Genomic DNA, 20,564 nt, shown 5'->3' with positions numbered 1-20,564 from the left:
ATTAGACTGAATTTGTACACGGATGGGTTCGCACCGCACAAGTAGTACGGTCGTACGTATTCGTGTTGGTCCATATTACACCTTACAATTTTCAACTGAGAATGTGCATGAGTTCAGAGTATATGTTCCTGACGATGGTGATCTCTGGCCCTTCCAATTCGAAACGTCTCATCGATATTTACCTGGAGCTATTGATCGAGAAGTTTTGTGGCCTGCAGGTGTACTAATGCGCGACAATGCACGAACAAAAATTCAAGCTGCACGCCGCGTTGATGTGGACCGTGAACGACCTACCCGCCTATGGGATGGCGTCTGGATGGAGTACCAATGGTGTGATGGGGTGTTCAATTTGTATAGATGACACATGTGCATTCTATTCAATACCGTGATGGACATAAAGGGAAAAACGAAGGATTATCTGAATGTACAGAAGGACCTGAAGGCATATGTAATTGATTGAAGCCTGAGGTGGATGAAAGGAGGCCTAACGTGATGCCCAAAGCCGTATATACCCTGACGAAGGAGCATAAAAGGAGGATATGTGAATAGATTAGTCATCTTAAGTTTCATGATGATTACGCATCTATTTGGCTCGTTGAACCAACATGAAGGAGCTGAGATTGCACGGCACAAAGAGCCATGATTGTACGTATTCATGCAGAAGTTGATCCCAATTGCCTTTTGTGAAATGAACTCCACGAGCACCACTATTCGGAGGACCCCAATGTTGATCTACTAGTAGCTACTAAATTCATGGATTGGTTCAAATATCGTGTAAGTAGTGCCTTATGAATTATGTCATAACTGTGAAACAGTCAGTCGTCAATTTTTTCTCTAATATGTGCATTACAGGTGAAATCCAAATTGAATTACACGAACAACGAGCTTTGAAGTTGCATTATTGGGGTTTTATCGCTAAGGTCACAACATTACCGTGTTACTTTGTGAATTGTTACAATTTCCATATGAAATGTCACAACGTAGGCAAGTCAACTATGAACTATGGTAAATGTGTTAAAAGCTCATCATATACAGACACAGACAGTGACTTCTATGGGATACTTGAAAAGATAATTCAGTTAAATTACTCATTTGTTCTGAACATGCACATTGTTTTTTTCAAATATCGTTTGGTTGATTCCGTGAGAGGTATGAAGATACATCCTCCTTATCTCCTCGTTGATGTAAATTTCAATAAGGTATACCAAAAGGATGAACCATTCATCCTGGTGCAACAAGCTTTACATATATACTACATAGAGTATCCTAGCATGAAGAGAGACAAAGTTGACTGGATCGCTGTATGCAAAACCCAAAGCTTGAAGAGTCATTGATGACTCTCGATGGACTGAAGTTGCATTTCAAGAAAAGAAAACAATACCTACTCCACAAGTTGTTATGGACAATCATAGTTATGACCCGCATGACCCAAATGACATACAAGTAGTCGTTGGTCTTTCTGTTGCAAATCAACATGGAGCAAGTACATCTCGCTTGGCAAATGGTGAATCTGATGATGAATCTAATGAAAATAGCTTTGACGATGATTACAAAACTAAAGAAGATAATACTTAAGATTGAAAGTTTACTGTTTCTGTAATCAAACATTTGTAAAAATTTCTGTGAATTATTGATTGAATATTTCTATAATTATTCTGTACGAATAATTATATATTTTTTAAAAAAAATTGTTTAAATTAGGAAAGGTTATAGTAATCCACACTGTTCCAACTAGGAACGATCCACAAAATCACCATCCCTTGCATAATGGATCCTTATTGTATGTGAATAATATTAAATATCAAGTTAGAAGGAAAAATAAATAACAATCGTTCCTAAAAATGTTATAAAACTCTACAAAAAAAAATGAGGGAAATTCAAAGCCTAGGAACAGTTACAATAAATTTATGATTCCTACAAGAGTTCCACGTAAATTTAATTTGGCGCCAACTGCAACAAGGAGGAAAATTTACATTTAGGAACAGTTGTTAAATATTTGACCATTCCTAAAATTAATATAAAGCAAATTGTACCAAAAAGAATAAAAAAATTATTTCTAAGCATAACAAAAAATTACTAATTTACTTTTCGATTATGATATCTCCACATCCACGAGCCTGATTAATTCCAAATTTAAATGCATATAAATACTACATTATGTCAATGGCTGATTGACAGTTACATTATTTTGAACCTCTTTGATTATGAATCAGATACGATATCTCAGTATCCGTATAACAAATATGTCCAAAACATCATAGTCTTTTGCCAACTTAATCAAATCTAACGGTCTGATCAAAATTTTAGCGGTATGATTAGGCAATCCAATATAACATATAAGATACTAGTTACATCTATGTACAACTAACAATTTAGGATATACAAATGTACTTGATCTACTGAACATGTATCAATTTAATGAAATAAATTATATGTTTCCAATGGTCTTAATTAATTTATGGTCTACATTTCTCTGATCATTAACATGGTCTTAATTAACATGTTTTCTAATACTATTTCGAAAATTGAGCACAATACAATTTCAATGACCATTCCTAAATATTTCACCATTATAAATAACTACAGTTCCAAAATTCAGCCAAAGGTAATACAACAACTGTTCCAAAATTATCCCGAATTAATTTACATAACTATTCCAAAACTTATCCAATGTGCTCTAATCAAACAAATCAAATGTTCATATTCAAATATATTATTAGGAACGATCAAGAACAATGTGGTACAATAACCGTTCGACGTTAGAAAGGGTCCTCCACCAACCGTATGTTGTCTATAACGACGAAACGAAAATCGTTCTAAAGACCGATTCAAATTAATTTCTTTAATTTCAAACCATTCCAAAAAGGCAAAAAAAAAAAAAAAACATTCCAAAAATAGGTGCAAATCCTGCATTTTTTTTGTAGTTGTGGCAGTTTTAGTTCGATACAAATCCATCTTGATAGTTTTGTCCTGCAATATAAAATTTTTGCACATTAAAGATGAAAATGTTCATAATTTTGCTAAAATAGTCAAAAAAAAGTACACCCAATTAAGTTTATCACATTGCATTTTTTCAGCCATTTTAGCCAATTCTTACAATTTTATCTTCAATATCCGAAATTTTTAAAATTACCAAAATGAATTCATATAAAACTAAAATTACAATTTTCCTTTTAAAAACTAGACCATTGAACATGATTTAATATCTTACCTCAATCATTATTATTTATAAAAACACATATGAAAAATCAAGATTTTTTTATTTAATTATCGGGATGGACTCTTCTTGCGTATATTGCACATGTGACACACATTGTAATAAATGAAAACAAATGTAAATATATATAAGCTACGTATATAATTTATAAAAAAAAAATCACGTGAAATAATACACATTACCATAAATACATTTTTTCCTTTTTTTTTTTTTATTATTCACGCACTCAATACATATCCAAAATTCAAATACGAGATCTCCTATAACATTTCCAGAAACGTAGTTATTATATAATGATTCCACCACTAGACAAGGGGAATATTAATGCCACAAAATTCAAGTACAACATGAATATAGGCCCAACCACAAAAATATGCCTTACCCACTAATTTGCAACCTACCCCATTACTTGGTCATATATTCCCATATCCAAATATCCCTTTATTCCACTTCTATAAATTTGCACTAAGAAGCCATCAAAGCTCCCAAATATCTCACTCTATCCAGCAAAGGAGTATTCAGAATGAAGCCTCATCACCAACACTCCTCTGCAGACACTACTGCCTCTTTGTTTCAAGACTCGAAAGCTGTTGCACCGTGCGGACGAGGTAGAATTTCCGCGTCTAAAGACATCGAAAGGCGAAAGAAGAGGTCTAGTGTAGAAGATCCGATAAGAACTATCATGTTCTTGGGTTCTTGGAACCACACTTGACCGTCGTCGATGTTAAATACAATTTCCCTTTTCGATCAAATTAGAAAATTTCAAAACATCTCCTATATAAAAGAAAGATATCAAAAATTCTCCTGATATTTGAAAAATGATGCACACTGCCTCTCTATTCTAAGGGGTGTCTCGCGTCATTTTTTAAATGCAAAGGGAGTTTTGTTGTATCTTTTTTTTTATAATAGGGTTGTTTTTTCAATTTTTCTAATTTTTTTTACGGGTAAATTGCATTTAACCTCTTGACTATGTCATAAAAGTAAATATATATACCTGCGTGTATTTTAGTAGTGAAGGTTTCATGTAGAGAAGGATGTCAAGAAGTTAAAAATATAGAATAATGTAACTTGAGGACTGTAATTGTGTACATAGTTATCATAAAATGGTAATTTGTGTATGTTATGTTTAAAGGGGAGGGGAAAAAGAAAAAGCATTCAATTGTTGTAAACTACTCTTTGTATCAGTTTGGAAGTGATTTTTAAGTGTTTTGAGTCTTTTGGCTCTCTTGTGGTATATATTGTTTCAATTTGAAGTTTTAAAACTTCAAAATAATATTTTAATTTTTAAATTAAAGTGTGTAACATCTCTTTTAATTTTGTAACACCCCACTAATAATCATTATTTCTATTTTAATTTAGCGTGTTACGTGTCGATCTAGGTACACACAACTCACTTTTGTATCTCAATACTCACATTCATATTCTTCTTACTACATACTTTTGGGCAACTTGATAAGGTCTAGTTCTCTAATCATCTTGTGACGTGCTCACAATAGAAAACGCTGGTTGAGGCTTTTTTGGTTTTATCTTGGGGTAGTTGTGAGCCGATAGTACCTGCAAGGAGGGAGGTCATTACGATTTTAGGACAATATCAAGTGACGTGACTAGCTCCTACAGGACAGTCTTTTTATATTTATTTTTATATATCACATGCATTATTTATTTAAATTTGTCAAAACTATTTTAACATTAAACTAAAATTTTCATAACATATGTTTTCAGAAGAATTAAGTGGTGTTTGAAATTGCTTCTGCTTTTGTGGCAAAAGAAAAGTTGTAAGCTGTGCATTACTAAAAGTTTGAAGTATTTGAGTTAAAAGTGGGAAGAAAAAGTTAAAGTTTTTAAGTGTTTGAAAAAATAATTTAATATTTATAATTTTATTAATAATATATAAAAATTGATAAAAATTTACTTATAGCCTTTGGATTGAATCAAGAAGCTCAAAAGTAGGAGCAATTAAACAAAAACAATCTTTTCGATTTATATTCAATAATAAATTAATTAATATTTATTTTAAGCATTTACAAACACAACGAGCTCCCCTGGTTTTGACTATTGATAAAAGAAAAATAAAAATCATATGCTTTAAATGGAGAAAATTATAATTTTGATCCTAAAGTATAGAATAGTTTGCAATATCAATCCTATACTTTTTCAAATAGTCAATATAAGTTCCACACTTTAGCAAAACGTCATAAAATTAGTCTCACGGTCAAAGAATTATAATGTTTGAGACTAACTCTCCAACGCTTGGGATTAACTTTGGGGCTAATTTTGCAATATTTTTCTAAAGTATAGGACTAACTTTACAATATTTTCTGCAGTGTGGTACTAATTTTGCAATACTTTTTAAACTGTGGGACTGATATTGTAATGATAAGACTAACTTTTCAATATATTTCTAAAGTGTAGGACTAATGTTGACTATATGAGAAAATATGGGACTAATATTGCAAATCACCTATATTTTCGGACCAAATTACAATTCTATCATTTTAAATGTTTGGAAACAAATTCTGACATATACGACTAAAAAAGTTAAATATTGAGGTCTTATTTACTTGTTGGAATTGGACTGGATATCTCAATCCCTTCTCTATTTGTATTTAGGCGGGCCCAAGTGTGACAAACAAGGATAAAAAGGTGATTTTAAACTCCACTCGAGTTGGTCGGATTTATCATTCCACCAGACATACTTAACGGAGATTGCATGTGATTTTACTCATTTCTCCCTAGATACAAAAATATTTGGTTCAAAATAACTCTAATTTTTCAAATATCTATAAAATGACCTGATTTCTTTTTTTAACTTCCCAAATTTAGTTTTATCCAAAATTTTATCAATATAAATAAATAAAATAATGTATGATAATTTAATCTCATCCGACATTTTGTTCATTATTAATTGTTCCAACTTGATTCCTTCTCTCAAAGTAAACGAGGCCTCAATGTTTGACAAAATAGTGTAACAAGGTATTTAACCAATCCGAAGGAAAGAGAAATTATTTATGGGCCGGACGCGGGCCTGAGATGATACTCAATTGGGCCTGAAATTGGTGTGGGCCTTACTAACTGATGATCCAAATTCGTGCTGCCAGAGTAGCGTACAGATTCCGAAGCATCGAGTACAACACCAAGCCAAAATTTGCTGTCGCCGGATTGCGGTGTTTATCTATCTACACACAGCAGCGCACCAACAATCATTACAGTAGAATCTATTTTGCTTCTTTGCTCTCTCGAAACGATGTCGGATCATAAGGCCACCTTAATCGATGGCAAGGCAATCGCCCAAACAATCCGATCGGAGATCGCCGCCGAAGTCTGCCGCCTCTCCGAGACATATGGAAAGGTCTCGCTATAATCACTGTGTGCGCGTGCTTTTGTGTGTGAAATTCGGTATTAATCATGTGTCTGCATTTAACTGATGAGATTTAAAAAGTGAAATTTAATGCTCTATGTATCGGGGAATGGAAGCAGATCTTTGAATGGATTTTGATGCCGCAATTCTGAGCATATAGCTACTCAATCTTAATACTGTCTTACTGTGCATTGAGCTGTTCATCTACATTTATAATAGTGGCCTATGATAATGTATTAAGATTTGATCAAAAGATTTGCTGAATGAAGTTCTGGAAGATCAGCTGTGCGTCTAAGTATTCAGAAATTATTATAATTTTAACATTGGCAGAAATCCTGTATTTAGAGCAACCTAAAAGTTTTAAAAACTGTGATTGAGTTGATTTCAGGTGCCGGGTCTAGCGGTGGTAATTGTGGGGAAAAGAAAGGATTCACAGAGCTATGTCAATATGAAAAGGAAGGCCTGTGCCGAAGTTGGGATCAAGTCTGTCGATTTGGACCTCCCCGAGGAAGTATCCGAATCTGAGTTGATTAGCAAAGTCCACGAGTTGAACGCAAATCCTGATGTTCATGGTTGGTTAGTTGTGAACTTATCATTATTATTGACTTGATTTTAGTCTCTGGTACGTGTGCTGCTTCAGTGTTTTGTATGATTGTGTTAAATCCATTGGTTTTCTGTGCTTCACTCTTTTCCATTTAATTTGTTTCCTTTGGGAGTTTCTTTATTCATGTATTCATTTTATAATTGTATCGGTTGGGGTGGGATATGCTAAATGCACCTAAAATCATATCGGAGTATACATCTCAATCTAAGCCCGTAAAGTTCACCTTGTTAAGGCTAATTCGCTTGTTTGTCCATTTAAGACTTAAATTTTATGGTCCTTGACAGACTATATCACTAAAATGATCTGTTAACATAAATCCCGCTTCCTAGATTTTGTCCCATCTTGATGATGTTCCTTAATGTCATTGTTGCTTGGAAATATGAATGTCCTCTGAATATATAAAATAGTTCAAGTCTGCATTTCCTATCTTGTGCTTTGTAACATGTCTAAAATTGGAAGCTAAACTATTTTCTTTTATGGTTGTTGCAGGTATCTTAGTACAGCTTCCGCTACCTAAACATATAAATGAAGAGAAAATTTTAAGTGAAATATCCCTGGACAAGGATGTCGACGGATTTCATCCTCTGAACATTGGCAAATTAGCAATGAAAGGCAGAGATCCTTTGTTTGTCCCCTGCACCCCAAAGGTAATAAATAGAAACACCATCTTACCTTGAACATGCTAAATCTCATCTAATGCTTTTATGTTGCTTTACAATGTTTGGAATGTCAAATACCTACATGCACTCATTACACTGGAAAAGGGAGGGGGGAAAACGCACTACTCAAAACAAAGTATGCACACAAGTACTTCTGTAGTATGTTTATTATACTGAAATAATTCTGAAACAGGGTTGCCTTGAGCTTCTGTCACGAAGTGGTGTTAGTGTTAAGGGAAAGAATGCCGTCGTGGTGGGTCGAAGTAACATCGTTGGTTTACCAGTTTCACTGCTTCTTCTGAAGGAAGATGCTACTGTTACTATAGTCCATTCACGTACAAAGGAACCGGAGAGCATCGTTCGTAGTGCTGACATTGTTATTGCTGCTGCAGGTCAAGCAATGATGGTAACGACAAACACATCATCATTGCCTTTTCCTTTCTCCTTATTACAGCAATTATGTATCTTTAGAACTGATCTACCTAGTATAAATTTATGTTGACTGTTTAAGATTGCATGACGAGAACTTTCTTCTTACATACAAATTTTTTCCCAATTTCCAGATCAAGGGCAGCTGGATTAAACCCGGTGCTGCAGTAATTGATGTGGGAACAAATGCTGTAGATGATCCAAGTAAGAAATCCGGCTATAGGCTTGTCGGGGATGACGACTTCCAAGAAGCAAGTAAAGTAGCTGGATGGATAACTCCAGTTCCTGGTGGTGTTGGGCCGATGACCGTTGCCATGCTGCTGAAGAATACCTTAGACGGAGCTAAGAGAGTGATAGAGCAATGACTTTGCTTTCTGGCATCGAATAAGATGACCCATAATCTTCTCTCTTTAGCAGTACTACTGGATTGATTCGCATGTCCTATTGGATCGATATCTGATGATCTTAGTTGACATTGTAATGATAAAATGAGGTTTATGTATCAAGATTGCTTTCTGATTTCTTCCTGAATTGATGGTAAGCCGTGTTCTAGAGGATAGCGAGATAGTTAATTTAATATGCTTCGGGAGTGTAATAATATCCCACGGAGGACGCTGTGCTGTGTGTTTCCCTGATCTCCTTTTGAGTTAATAGTTTATATGTGGGTTGGTTGGAAGCAGCACATGGCAAGGGAAGGTTACAAATATTCATGCAATCTTAAGATAATATAAAAGGTTATCGATTCCCATGGTTGGTATTTAAAGATTGATGGCTGTTTAGGGATCCAACTCCTCGACAACAATGCACACGCGCTTCAACCGCTAAAACAGCCATTTCAAAACCTTGATTCAATCATTCAACTCACCCACCCCCACCCTCTGCTGCCAATCACATTTCCTTTATCGTCTTACATATTATATTTTGTAGTAGGTTCAATTTTGATTATTGTAAGCATTGGTCTGAGATTAGGCAAACTACATTGTTGATGGTTGTTGGGCTTATTCTGAAATGATGACCCAAGTGAAAAGCTACATGCTTCAACTTTTCAATTGTTTGTTATCTTTAGTGTTTGGTTTTCCCAACATACCCTTCATTATTTCCGTTTTAAGAGTATTATAAATTCTTTAATTATTTTCCTTTTCAATTTTCCATTCATGTCTTATTTTCATTTATTAAATATCGATTTCCTTTCGTGGTTTGGTATAATTATATGTAAATTTTTATTATTTGAAAAATTACATTTAGTACCTTTAAAATTTGCTTTCGTATAATAAATAAATTCTTTTATTAGTCAAAATTCATCGAATTTCCTAATATTAACAAAAAAAAAATTGAATAAAAATCGATAGTTACCCTCGATTAAACTACTTGTATAAGGATGAAGATATACCCTTAGCATGTATTAATGTGTGAAGAAATATAAGGATAGTTTGATCAAAAAAATATTTATTTGACCTACAATAAATTAATCGCAAAATATGAATTTTCATCCTGATATTTTGTTAATAAGAATCTCGACTAACAAATGGGATTGTTTGTTAGATAGAACTAAATTTTAGGTGTACTATATATAATTTTCCATACCACATGGTGTCGACTATAATTATGGCAAATTTTAGAAAAAAAAAAAAGGGGGGGGTGTAATTATCCCTGTATAATAAACGATCATCTCGTCTAAAAAACTTTAAACAATCAGAGAGAAGAATCATTTAATATTACTATTATAACACGTATCTTTCACTTACAGAGTTTGCACATAAAATATTCTTTTATAAATAAATGCCAATATAATTTAAACCCAAAACTTATTTGTTTGGTCTAATTTTAACATCATGTGTAACGAACAACTTCTCTAAAATTTAATTTGTTAAAGGAAAGAACTATTTAGTTAATATTTTAACAATATTAATTTGATATCACCATTTAAATGATGAGTTCCACAATTACACTAAAAATAATGCTAAGTCAAAAAAAATTAGGAAGTGGGATGGCAATTAGGTAAATTCAGATAATATTAGTCCCGATTGCTTAACTCCTCAGCTACTTAAAATGGAGAGCCCGCTCGATTCTCTGTGTTAATTAAACAAAACAAAAACAAAGCAATACTCTTTAACCCTTCTCTGGTCAGAAGTAAAAGCCATTGGAAAAATCAATGGCGAAATCTTCTCTTCTCGGCATCCTCATTCCCGCCGTGTTAGCAGCGGTTCTCTTTCTCAGAACCGCCACCGCCGGCGACGACTTCAACTGGATGCCAATGAATAAGCCGGCGACCTGCCAAGGATCGATCGCGGAGTGCATGGCTGATGGTGGTGAGTTCGACATGGATTCTGAAATCAACCGGCGGATACTAGCAACCACCAGCTACATCAGCTATGGTGCGCTGCAGGCGAACAATGTACCATGCTCCCAGCGCGGCGCGTCGTACTACAACTGTCAACCAGGTGCTGAAGCTAATCCCTACACTCGGTCATGCACAGCCGCCACGCAGTGCCGCGGTTAAATTTTTAGCTCTTTCTTCTTCTATTTGGCGTCGCGTTCAATTCGTATGTGTGTGTATAATAGCAGTTCTGTAAGTTCTTTGAGTAATTGATGCGTCACATTTTAATGTTTGTGGTGTGCTTCTACATTTGTTTTTCCGATTAGCTGATTTACAATTAAAGGTTTCTTATTGTTTGGTGTTTGAATGATTGACAAATACGAGAATTCGTTTTCATGTATATTTTTGTTTTTGGGGGATAAATTTCGCTCTTATATATGCCAAAACAAAGCAAAATGTACACATGTTTTGCATTTTAGGCCTTAGCCGAAAGAACACGTGTGTTGCTGTTTGTGTTGATTCTTCTATACTTCAAAGGTACATGCTAGGCATTTGTTACGGGCACCTCGCAATAGAATTGGACTCAGGAAATAGGAATTGATAAATTCTACAAGAAATTTAAAAAATGAAGCTTCAATATATCAATCCCTACTAAGATGATCCATCAGTTGTCAGGACATTTTTCTTTATATTTTATAATGTAGAAGAGTTTCGGCGATGGTATTCTGGGAGGTATATACAGTTGCATATATGATAAATTGTTGAGAATATCTTCCCTCAGAAACTGAAGAGTAGTTGAAGATCTGAGAAATTGTTGAGAATTTCTTTCCTCGGAAACTGAAGAGGAAGCCGCGTTTTACATGAAATTCAATAGAAGGTGGTCAGATTTTTTAACTTGGTGCGGAGAAAAACTGATCATCTTTCTCGCAAGCCCTTCACTCTTTTCACCTCCTTTGATTTGATATGAATTGATTGATTGACTCATTCCACGTGAATTAATAGCTGCTCAGTTAAATTTTGAAAGAAAAAAAGTAGAAGAGAGAAGTAAAGAACACAGGTAACATACAGCAGCGGCCGATGGGAAAAGCCAGCGGAAGGATTACATCAGGCAACTAACTGATGGTGGAAGGAAAAATGGAAGAAACAGAAGTTAGGACTTAGGACAATCTGTCTTGACAACCACCAATGCTTTTGACTTTCTGCATGTTTCACTCAACATACAACAAAAGAAGGGCACCAGAAAGCGTGACACAATTTACGTGGGCTCAAAATAGGTTTTTTGGCGTTGAGCTTCGGTATTGACAACTCTATGAGTAGCTTTTGAAAAGAAAATTTCCTTTTCATATACAACCATAAGCTTGACTAGAACACAAAAATTTCATCAGTATAAGCCAAAATTTCCAGTCTTCAGCTGTCCTTTCTGAAATTTGCTGATTTATTGTCGGTGTATGGATAATCTGGTTGTGCACTCCAGAGACCTCTTAATATAGTTAAGTGGGCAGCAAGTAGCAGCAGCGAGGAATAAATATTCGAAGGGTATATATTCCAACAGATTTCCACTGCTGCAAATAAGATTAGACTGCAGAATACATTAAATTCAGCAATCAGTACCAGACAGTGAAAAAGTGAAGGAACAGATTTCATGGTCAAGCACCCTACCGTAGCCATACAGGAAATGGGGTTCGCCACAGTAAATATGGTAGGCTATAGAAATACCTGCATAAAAAGGAGACCCAGCTAGAAATGAGAGCATATCATAAGTTGGATAAGAGTAAGCATGTTGATAAGCAACATGTTATGATTAGAACCTCCTAACTTAGTTTCTTCTTCTCCTTTTTTAGTTTAATTTTTTCATTTTGATGACCTACGACTACCCTATGGCAAGACCACAGTCGAACAACTCATATAGCAAATTGTTTGTAGAAGCCCCAACCTATAAAACTCAAAGAAGTCAGAAAACTTTTGAATCCTTAGATGGGTATGAAACAATTTCCATATCAATACCCAACTTCTACTTTGCTCTGATACCAGAAAACTAGAGTTCATTTTTATTCCATAAAAATGATCCAATGGTGAACCCTTATTAGTTGTAGTTGCAGTTGCAGTTGCAGACAGTCTAGGACAGCTTATGAGTTTACATGATAAAGCCCAGAAATCTGTTCTCTCTCAGGTTCTTAAACACGAATCCAGGCTCCAGGCCCTTGTTAAAAAATGCATCTTCATATCCCCACCCACAGTATCAAGACAAACTAATGATGCAAGGTAGCATAATCCAATAGATCTTACCAAGAATAAAACTGATAATGCAGAGACCGAGCACATACAATGCCAATGAAGTTCCCGATGAACATAGTTGTAACAATATCTGAATTTGGGTAAAAACGGTATCAGTGGCATAGAAATGATAAATTAAATTTAGGCATGAGAAGAGAAAAGATTGTAATAGTTCACTTTTACTTACGCTCTGTTGTAAGAATCCTGAAATTCGAGTTGAAATTATTGAACTGTTTTAGCGGAAAAGAACTCAAATAGCCTATCTTGAGCTTCAATTGGACAAGTCTAGAATGCAAGAGAGAAAACATTCCTCCTTCATGCCTGCACCAAGTAAAGAACAATTTTAAAGATAAAAAAGGAAACAGAGAACAGTCTAAAGACCTACTGAGACCAGAAAGCTGAGCAAAGACGAGAAGTAATGCTTAAAGAGTAGAACTAGAGGATCTTCCAGCATCTCATCTGGGAGTTCCTTTTAGGCCTACGTGGTCTTACTAACCATGAGTTTCATGAAGGGGAGGCTACAAGGTCTGGGAATTGGTAATTGAAGATAATAGATTTTCATCTATAAAGGCAAAAAAAGAAAGTAAAGTTGATAATAGCTTTCTTGCAAGAACCATTTAGATTTTATTTGCTCAAAACCATATCTTTTAGAGTAAAATGAAACATCTTATAAGTTTCAAAAACGTTTTAAAAAATTAACAACGCAATGCATATGTTCTCTTACTGAGTACAAACCTGCACCATCTATAATGAGCAAAGATAGCAAGAAGAATGAGATGTGCAGCCAATAGAAACAGCGCAAATCCCCTAGAGATGAAAACTGGTTCTGGGACAAATTTAAAGTTAACAGACCTGCAAAATACAGTAAACATGTCCTCTATGAGACCGCAAGTGTACAAGGAAGATCAGAAAATAATAAATAAAAGTGTACATAATAAGCAGACAGCATATAAAAATTAAACAAACTACAATATTTACAAATAGAAGAAGAGAGAATATCTTACAGAAAGTCCATTTAAGTCAGTTTAAGAGCAGCATGATTATCTCTTAAATTCAACAGACAGTTCATACACTAACACAATTTCAAATACTTCATCCTAGGACCCATATAATCTACATTTAAATACATCGAATCATGTCATCATTTGAAAAGGTTTAAGTAGCAAAGATCTTGAGCAGTAGGATAGCAGTAGGGGATCAGTTGAAATTCAAGCATTGAACAGGCAACAAATTTCATACAACACATAATATTCATGTCAATGGATGTACCAAAAATGGATGAAGACACGACCGAGATTGAAGGCTCTTGAAACATATGCCATTGGATGTGATAATATGAAGGGTAGTCCTAATAGAATCTGCAAAACCATCAACAAGGTAATGAAAGCAGATAGAGATTGAGTCAGATAATGTTCTGCCAAAAATTTTCCTTTGTAGCTGTTATTCATTACGTTGCTCGTTGCAATAAATATAATTCATCAGATAAACAATCCGTGTAAGTAAAAATAATTAATGCAGCTAGATTATAACAAGTATACCAATAATGGCAAACGACCTTAAAAACTGCCTTAGATAGCTTTGGTGTTAGTTCATATGCAAGCAACAGCAAATTACGATCATGCAGAATTAAAGAACACGCACCTGCACCAGTGCCGCACCCGCTAAAGAAGTTATGACCCCAAAAATATCCATCGCCTGCATTTCAAGTTTTCTCCAGTTAGAGTTTGACGGTGCTTAAACCCCAAATCTCATTTCAGGACTTTTAAGGAAATATTAGCAATCAAGATAGATGCACATACCTTGAGCAAGAGGATTAATAAGGGAGGTGCATAAAGGAGCACATTCATCTTAACTGAAACAGCTCCACTGTGCTAACAGAAAGAATGTCTCTAACACCTTTAGTAAAACAATATAGAAGCCAAATAACAATAATGATGCAAACAGCATCCACAAACAACTTAACAGTTAATGCTGTGTTTGTACCTGAAAATAATTAGACCCAGATGCCATTTTTTATAAAGAAATAAAACCATTGCAGCATGGAGCAGGGTTGTGGCAAAACAGTCATTGAACAAACGAAGCACAAAGATGGAATGCACTCTTTTGGACATAGAAAGCAAGCACAGAGCCCACCAAGGAAGCTGCAAGACAAGTATCTGGAATCAACACCTGATCTTAACTTAATTTTCATTACGTTATCATAACAAGAAACCTCTGTTACAATCCAAATTTTCATATCGGTAATAAGCCATCAGCCCCTATACCCCTCTCCCCCATGCCCCCTCTTGTGGTCTACTTGGAGCTCTCTCTGCAGGCCTAATACTAAAGCAGCTCTCCACCAGCACATTGTTAAATGTTTTCACAACACAATTGGATGCCTGGGATGAGCTGTATTTCCCATTGCCTGTTTAGGGCATTAAACTCCACTTCCAACAAAAAAGTACTCAAAATTATCAATTACTTATCAAAATAAACACGAAAGGCAGTCCAAAAATGTTACAAGAACAATAAACCAAGAAGCAAGTCCATACCACATCGGTCTTCAAATAAATGAATAGCACCAGTCCAAGATTCACAACATAGAGAAAGCCAAACAAAATCTGCAATCACAATAGCTTACAAGTCACGACACTTGGTAAATAAATCAACACATAATAGACAGATTCAGCTCAAGATACAAGAAACTACAATGCAAATGTCCAAAATTCCCAGTCATTACAGGCAACGATAGTCCATGATCACAAATATCTGCATTATTTCAAGAACATCCCAACCCAAACTAGGTCCGATTATATAGTGGCACCCCTACAATAAAGCTACAAAAACACCAAAGATAACATGATTCATCAATATATGTCCTCTCTCCCAGTCATAAAACCAACTTTAACCCCTTTAGATTCTGCATTTAGTTAAAAAACTGTGTATCCACAAATCTGCAAATACACATCAGTAACCAATAGAATAGAATAAATACATACCTGGGCAGGGTAGACTTCACCTCCTGTAATGTACTGAATCGCGGAGTATATATAAAGGAAGCCAGCTGGATATACCAGAGGCCCCGTATCCCCTTTCAGTTTGCTGTAATCCCTTTCTCCTCCAAGAAATCCACTAACCTTTTTACAATTAAAAACTCAGGACATAGCTCATAAACTACGAAATCAAAAAATCAAAACGAGGAAAACAACAAAAAAAAATTAAATGTAAAATACGCTTTCACCTGTGACATATAAGCGTCCCAATCAATCTTTGTATCTGAAATGCATAAACCAATAACAGGTCAAAATTGCAGGAAATATTAATCACAGAACAAGTTAATTAGAAAATAGTTGTATTTGTGGAGTTACATGGAACATAGGCGATAATGAGAAAAACGAGGACGGCATCGGCGAATAGCAACGCGACGGCGAATGGTACTTTGGGGTTTTTCAGAAGCTTCTGAATGGACGACTCCGGTCTTCTAGCTGGCTTTCGTACGCCGCCGGACGATCGGACAGCCGTGGCTTGTCGAGCCATCGGGATTGATAGCGAGGAATCGGCCGATTTTTGCTTGGTGATTTAATTTTGACTACACGAGCTACAGAGTGTGTAAAGTTAGAAACGACGGCGTTTGGGCCAATTCTCAGTCTCCTTAGACGTACTTAATAGAGGGTTATATCAAAATTCCACCACGGCTCGAACCAAACCGCAGATTAATGCACCAGGGCATGTTATATCAAAACACAATACATAGTGATGCGTGTCATTTTAGTATGGGTCGACGATTATAAATCTTGACAATAAACTTGGGTTGATTAAGCAAAAATTTGAAAAATAGGACCTACAAAAAAATACGTTGGCACTCGACGTTCAAGTTAGTTTCGGATTTAAGAATAAAGAATTGTAAAAATAAATCGTAATGAGAAATTGAGATAAAAAAATAAAAATTTCGTTAACAAAATTAGGTTAGAATGTGAGTTCAGAGTTGCAGAGAAAATAGCAAAGCAATTTTCAAATTCTTAAAGGTGTTCCCATTGGGGGATGTTGCATGTATTTATAGAGGGGGCATCCCTCTTCTCCAGGACTCTGCGTGTTACTTGCAATTTCAAGAAAAAAGGGGTAAGGTACCTGCAGATGAGGCACGATTCCATCTTATTTTTAGCTGATCAACACGTTTTTGTTGGGCGGACTCCATTTACATGAGAACTCTTATTTTGCAAGGAGTCCTTTCAAGGAGTCATGCGCCTTGGGGACCCCTCCCTTCTCCTGGGCAGGCTTGTGGTTTGGCAAGTCTTTTACTGGACTTCCTTCTTGGGCCAGATCTAGTAATCCTCCTGTGGCTCGTCTTCATGGACTGATGGGCTTGACTTGGGCTCCACAACCTCTTTTGATCCAAGTGTTTTTGGGCCATACGCATCACATAGTATTATGAAATTATTTTCTTTTGGAAACATAATTTCTAAGATATTAATGTCACTTTATGATATTAATCAATTGAATTGAATTTTTTTATTTTTTTTAACAAATTCGATATGATTTCGATTTTTGGGGCCGATAAATTGAACCGTAACCAATATTGAGTTTTAAAAATATATCTTATATATGTAATGATATTTTATATTGATGTCTGTGGCCCAAAAACACTTGGCCTGAGAAAGGATATACAGCCTAGTTCGGGCCCACCAGCCCATGATGAAGATGGCAGCCCATGATGAGGACGACTAATGGAATATTACCAAGCTTGGCCCAAGAGAAAAGGCCAGTACACGACTTACCAGACTACAGACCTGCTTTCCAAACCCAGCTAAGAGAAGGGAGGCGCCCCCAAAGTTCTGGACTCCTTGACCTAGAAAAACTCCTTATAGAGTACGAGTCCTCTTCCAATCAAAAACGTGCTGATCAAGCTAGAGATAAGAGAAAATCATGCGTTATCCACAGTTTTTTTGTCCCTTTTTTTCTCAGAAATGTAGGTTACGTATAAAGTCCCCACGAAGGGGGACTCCTATATAAATATAGGCAGCACCCCTCAGCACGAACACCTTCAAGAATCTGAAAACTGTCTTGCTATTTTGCTACTACACTCAACTTGTGCTATAATCATATTTTGCTCACGAAATTCTTATTTTTATTTCAATTTTTCATTACGATTTATTTCTATATTTATTTATTCCTAAATTCGAAACTAACTTGAGCATCGGAGTGCTAAAGTGTTATTTTTCAGGTCCTATTTCTCAAGTTATTTTGCTCTATCAGCCCGAATTCATCATCAAGATCCAAGAATCTTGTGTTAGCTGTGCTTTTGGATGTTTATCTTCGAGTTGGGGGAGACCCTTCATCAACGAGGACTCCTATTCGATAAGGAGTCCAGGGCTTTAGGGGGACCTCCCCCGTCTGTAAGGAGTTCCAATCGTTAGGGATGTCCTCCTTGTTAGCGCTGATGTGGTTTTAGGGTGGCTGTTGACCTCTGAGCTGATGAGGTGCCACGTGGGAAAGTGGGCTATCATGCGTATGGGCTTTTTGGGTCGAATGTTGTGGCGGGCTTTGATCATGGTTAGAGTTGGGGGATGTTCTGGGCCTCTTCCCTTTGCTAATCTATTTTTGTGGGGGACACTCGCCAGGGCCGCTACCAGGTCTTCGTGGGCGTCCTAAAATATTACGGGCATCTTGTTTCTTAAATCGATTAATTCGTTGAAACAACTTAATTGAACCAAAATTTATTTGACTTTTACTAAAGAGAAGACATTTCGGTACAGTATTCCTGCGTACTAAAAATTCTCAATATTATCGATACGAACGCCCTTACTAGAGATCAATACGCACATACATCAAAAGACAAAAATGTCTTTAAGCAATTGTTGATATGATTTTCCACTGCAAGAGTCTGTATCTTTTTTGCAGTGTTGATTTTATTCTGATAAAACCAATACGTCATCCTATATTTTGGTCATACACCCTCATTTACATATATTGATGTAACTGGTCATAAAAACTATAAACACCATATTCTTCAACTGTTATGTATGAAATATTTTTCATACAATATTGATTTCATCATTACACCAACTTTATTGACTAAAGTATCAAAAAAATTATAATCGAGACAAACCCAATATATCATTGACTTTAACTGTGCTTAAAAACTTTTTTCTTTCACTAAGTAAATTACAATAACTCAATCTCGATAGCATCCACATGATTAATAACAATACATAAATCACAACAACCCACATAAAATGAGACAAAAACCCACACATCTTGAACCCATAGCCTCAAACTTTTTCATAGAATCTCAATTTCAATTAAACCACTCAAGTATGATAATGTGCTTAAAGAAATGCAATGACTTAAAATCATAAGCGATCTTCATCGAAGAAGCTCCAATGGAAACAAAGATGAATGATGTATATTATCAAAAGAGAGAATATGTCTATTGTTCACACACACTCATTTGAACACTACTCAAAGAGGGTAGTGATGTGCTGTACCCATTCTCCAGGCCCACAGCATTACATAAAACAGAATCTTAAATCACCAAATAAGGTATGGTTAGTGGGCCCTAAAATAGAGCCCATAATCTTCTAGAACACTTTCAAATTCTAAACGTAGGCCCAATGGATGAGATCTTGATAGGTGTGCCACCTCCCCATCCCTCCGCCTCATCACTATCAAATAGAGTTAAATACAATTTATTCTCCTATAATATATAAAATAAGTAAAGACAGAATATTTTTTGTGAATTTTTTTTTTAAAAAGTATCCATTGTGTTTTAAAAAATAAAGCATCTATCAATGATTTAGATAGAGAATAATTTACTTCATTTTTCAAAATACAAAAGATAATTTGTTATTTTATTTTTCACAAATTTTTTTTGACTCATTTCTCATATGACAGGAGAGTAAATAGCATTTTTCCCCTGTCAAATAAAGACCACCAACTTATTACCAATGTTAGGTAGTGTTTGGGTTAAATCTCGGTACATGCTTTGTAGGTAGGTAGGTCTCAAGTTTTGATAAATAAAGTAATAAATTGAGATAATTATATTTATATTTTTTCATTTATTATTTTTTATATAAATTATCTTTATCTTTTAGGTTACATGTACACTTATTAAAAAAATTAATATAAATTATTCCAACTATTTAGAAAATTGTCCATCCTCTCAAATGTGAACATAAATACAAAAATTACTAATATATTTAACTGTTAAGAGTGATTTCTATAATTATACAAAAAGTATAGATGATTTGTTTAAATAAATAAATATCAGAACATGTAAGTGTAATTATTCCTAAAAGATATTGTAAGTCGATAAAATGAAGACTATGTTATATAGTTTATCACATTTGTCTATCAACTATTATACGATATAAGCAACCATCTCACATTAATTGCAAATGAAAAGTTTGAGCAGTTTACACGTTCTAATATTAATATTTAAACGAAATATCTTTTTAATATAGAATTATATATTAAATTCATACAAAATTAAAATAAACAATATATTATGCAACGAGATGCGGATGGAATCATAATCAGTATCCTACAGTAGCTTTTTCACTTAATTTGCAAGAACTTTGATGTTAAAGACAATGAAACAGCATCAAGAGTAGGAGTTTTAGCACCTTATAAACCTTGTATGACTAATCGAACGCAAATCCCACCACAAAAAGAACACCAAAAATTGACCTCAACTCTTTTACTTTCTTACCCTCGACAAGTAATTATCC

The 20,564-nt window shown here is 35.0% G+C and overlaps 3 protein-coding genes across 3 annotated transcripts; 2 read left to right on the top strand and 1 right to left on the bottom strand.

The window, feature by feature from the left end:
• LOC105165347 (bifunctional protein FolD 2) lies at window positions 23–8,943 on the top strand. Its single transcript, XM_011084328.2, has 6 exons — window positions 23–340; window positions 6,321–6,566; window positions 6,964–7,147; window positions 7,669–7,826; window positions 8,032–8,244; window positions 8,402–8,943. The coding sequence occupies exons 1-6, from the start codon at window positions 23–25 to the stop codon at window positions 8,630–8,632; spliced, it is 1,350 nt and encodes a 449-aa protein (XP_011082630.1). The 3' UTR covers window positions 8,633–8,943.
• Window positions 10,355–11,057, top strand: LOC105165233 (rapid alkalinization factor-like). Its single transcript, XM_011084180.2, has one exon. The coding sequence runs from the start codon at window positions 10,420–10,422 to the stop codon at window positions 10,765–10,767; it is 348 nt and encodes a 115-aa protein (XP_011082482.1). The 5' UTR covers window positions 10,355–10,419; the 3' UTR covers window positions 10,768–11,057.
• On the bottom strand, window positions 11,630–16,506 carry LOC105165232 (dol-P-Man:Man(5)GlcNAc(2)-PP-Dol alpha-1,3-mannosyltransferase). Its single transcript, XM_011084177.2, has 13 exons — window positions 16,206–16,506; window positions 16,079–16,113; window positions 15,837–15,974; window positions 15,390–15,458; window positions 14,842–14,999; window positions 14,658–14,724; window positions 14,500–14,553; window positions 14,128–14,216; window positions 13,594–13,710; window positions 13,046–13,179; window positions 12,871–12,949; window positions 12,244–12,300; window positions 11,630–12,163 (listed from the first exon to the last, which is right to left on the bottom strand). The coding sequence occupies exons 1-13, from the start codon at window positions 16,372–16,374 to the stop codon at window positions 11,992–11,994; spliced, it is 1,338 nt and encodes a 445-aa protein (XP_011082479.1). The 5' UTR covers window positions 16,375–16,506; the 3' UTR covers window positions 11,630–11,991.

This window comes from Sesamum indicum, linkage group LG6 (assembly GCF_000512975.1).
Source record: "Sesamum indicum cultivar Zhongzhi No. 13 linkage group LG6, S_indicum_v1.0, whole genome shotgun sequence".
Classification (NCBI taxonomy): Eukaryota; Viridiplantae; Streptophyta; class Magnoliopsida; order Lamiales; family Pedaliaceae; genus Sesamum; species Sesamum indicum.
Note: the sequence above shows the minus strand (reverse complement) of the source record. Positions and strands in the feature narration are given on the sequence as shown.

Bases quoted from the DNA above. Each gene is read 5' to 3' on its own strand.
- LOC105165347 (XM_011084328.2), top strand. From the start codon at position 23: ATGGGTTCGCACCGCACAAGTAGTACGGTCGTACGTATTCGTGTTGGT. The intron at 6,567-6,963 runs GTCTCGCTATAA...AGTTGATTTCAG, and splicing joins TCTCCGAGACATATGGAAAG to GTGCCGGGTCTAGCGGTGGT. The intron at 7,148-7,668 runs GTTGGTTAGTTG...TGGTTGTTGCAG, and splicing joins CGCAAATCCTGATGTTCATG to GTATCTTAGTACAGCTTCCG.
- LOC105165233 (XM_011084180.2), top strand. From the start codon at position 10,420: ATGGCGAAATCTTCTCTTCTCGGCATCCTCATTCCCGCCGTGTTAGCA.
- LOC105165232 (XM_011084177.2), bottom strand. From the start codon at position 16,374: ATGGCTCGACAAGCCACGGCTGTCCGATCGTCCGGCGGCGTACGAAAG. The intron at 13,711-14,127 runs GTACATCCATTG...TGTATTTTGCAG, and splicing joins CGTGTCTTCATCCATTTTTG to GTCTGTTAACTTTAAATTTG. The intron at 12,164-12,243 runs GTAGGGTGCTTG...TGTATTCTGCAG, and splicing joins CCATTTCCTGTATGGCTACG to TCTAATCTTATTTGCAGCAG.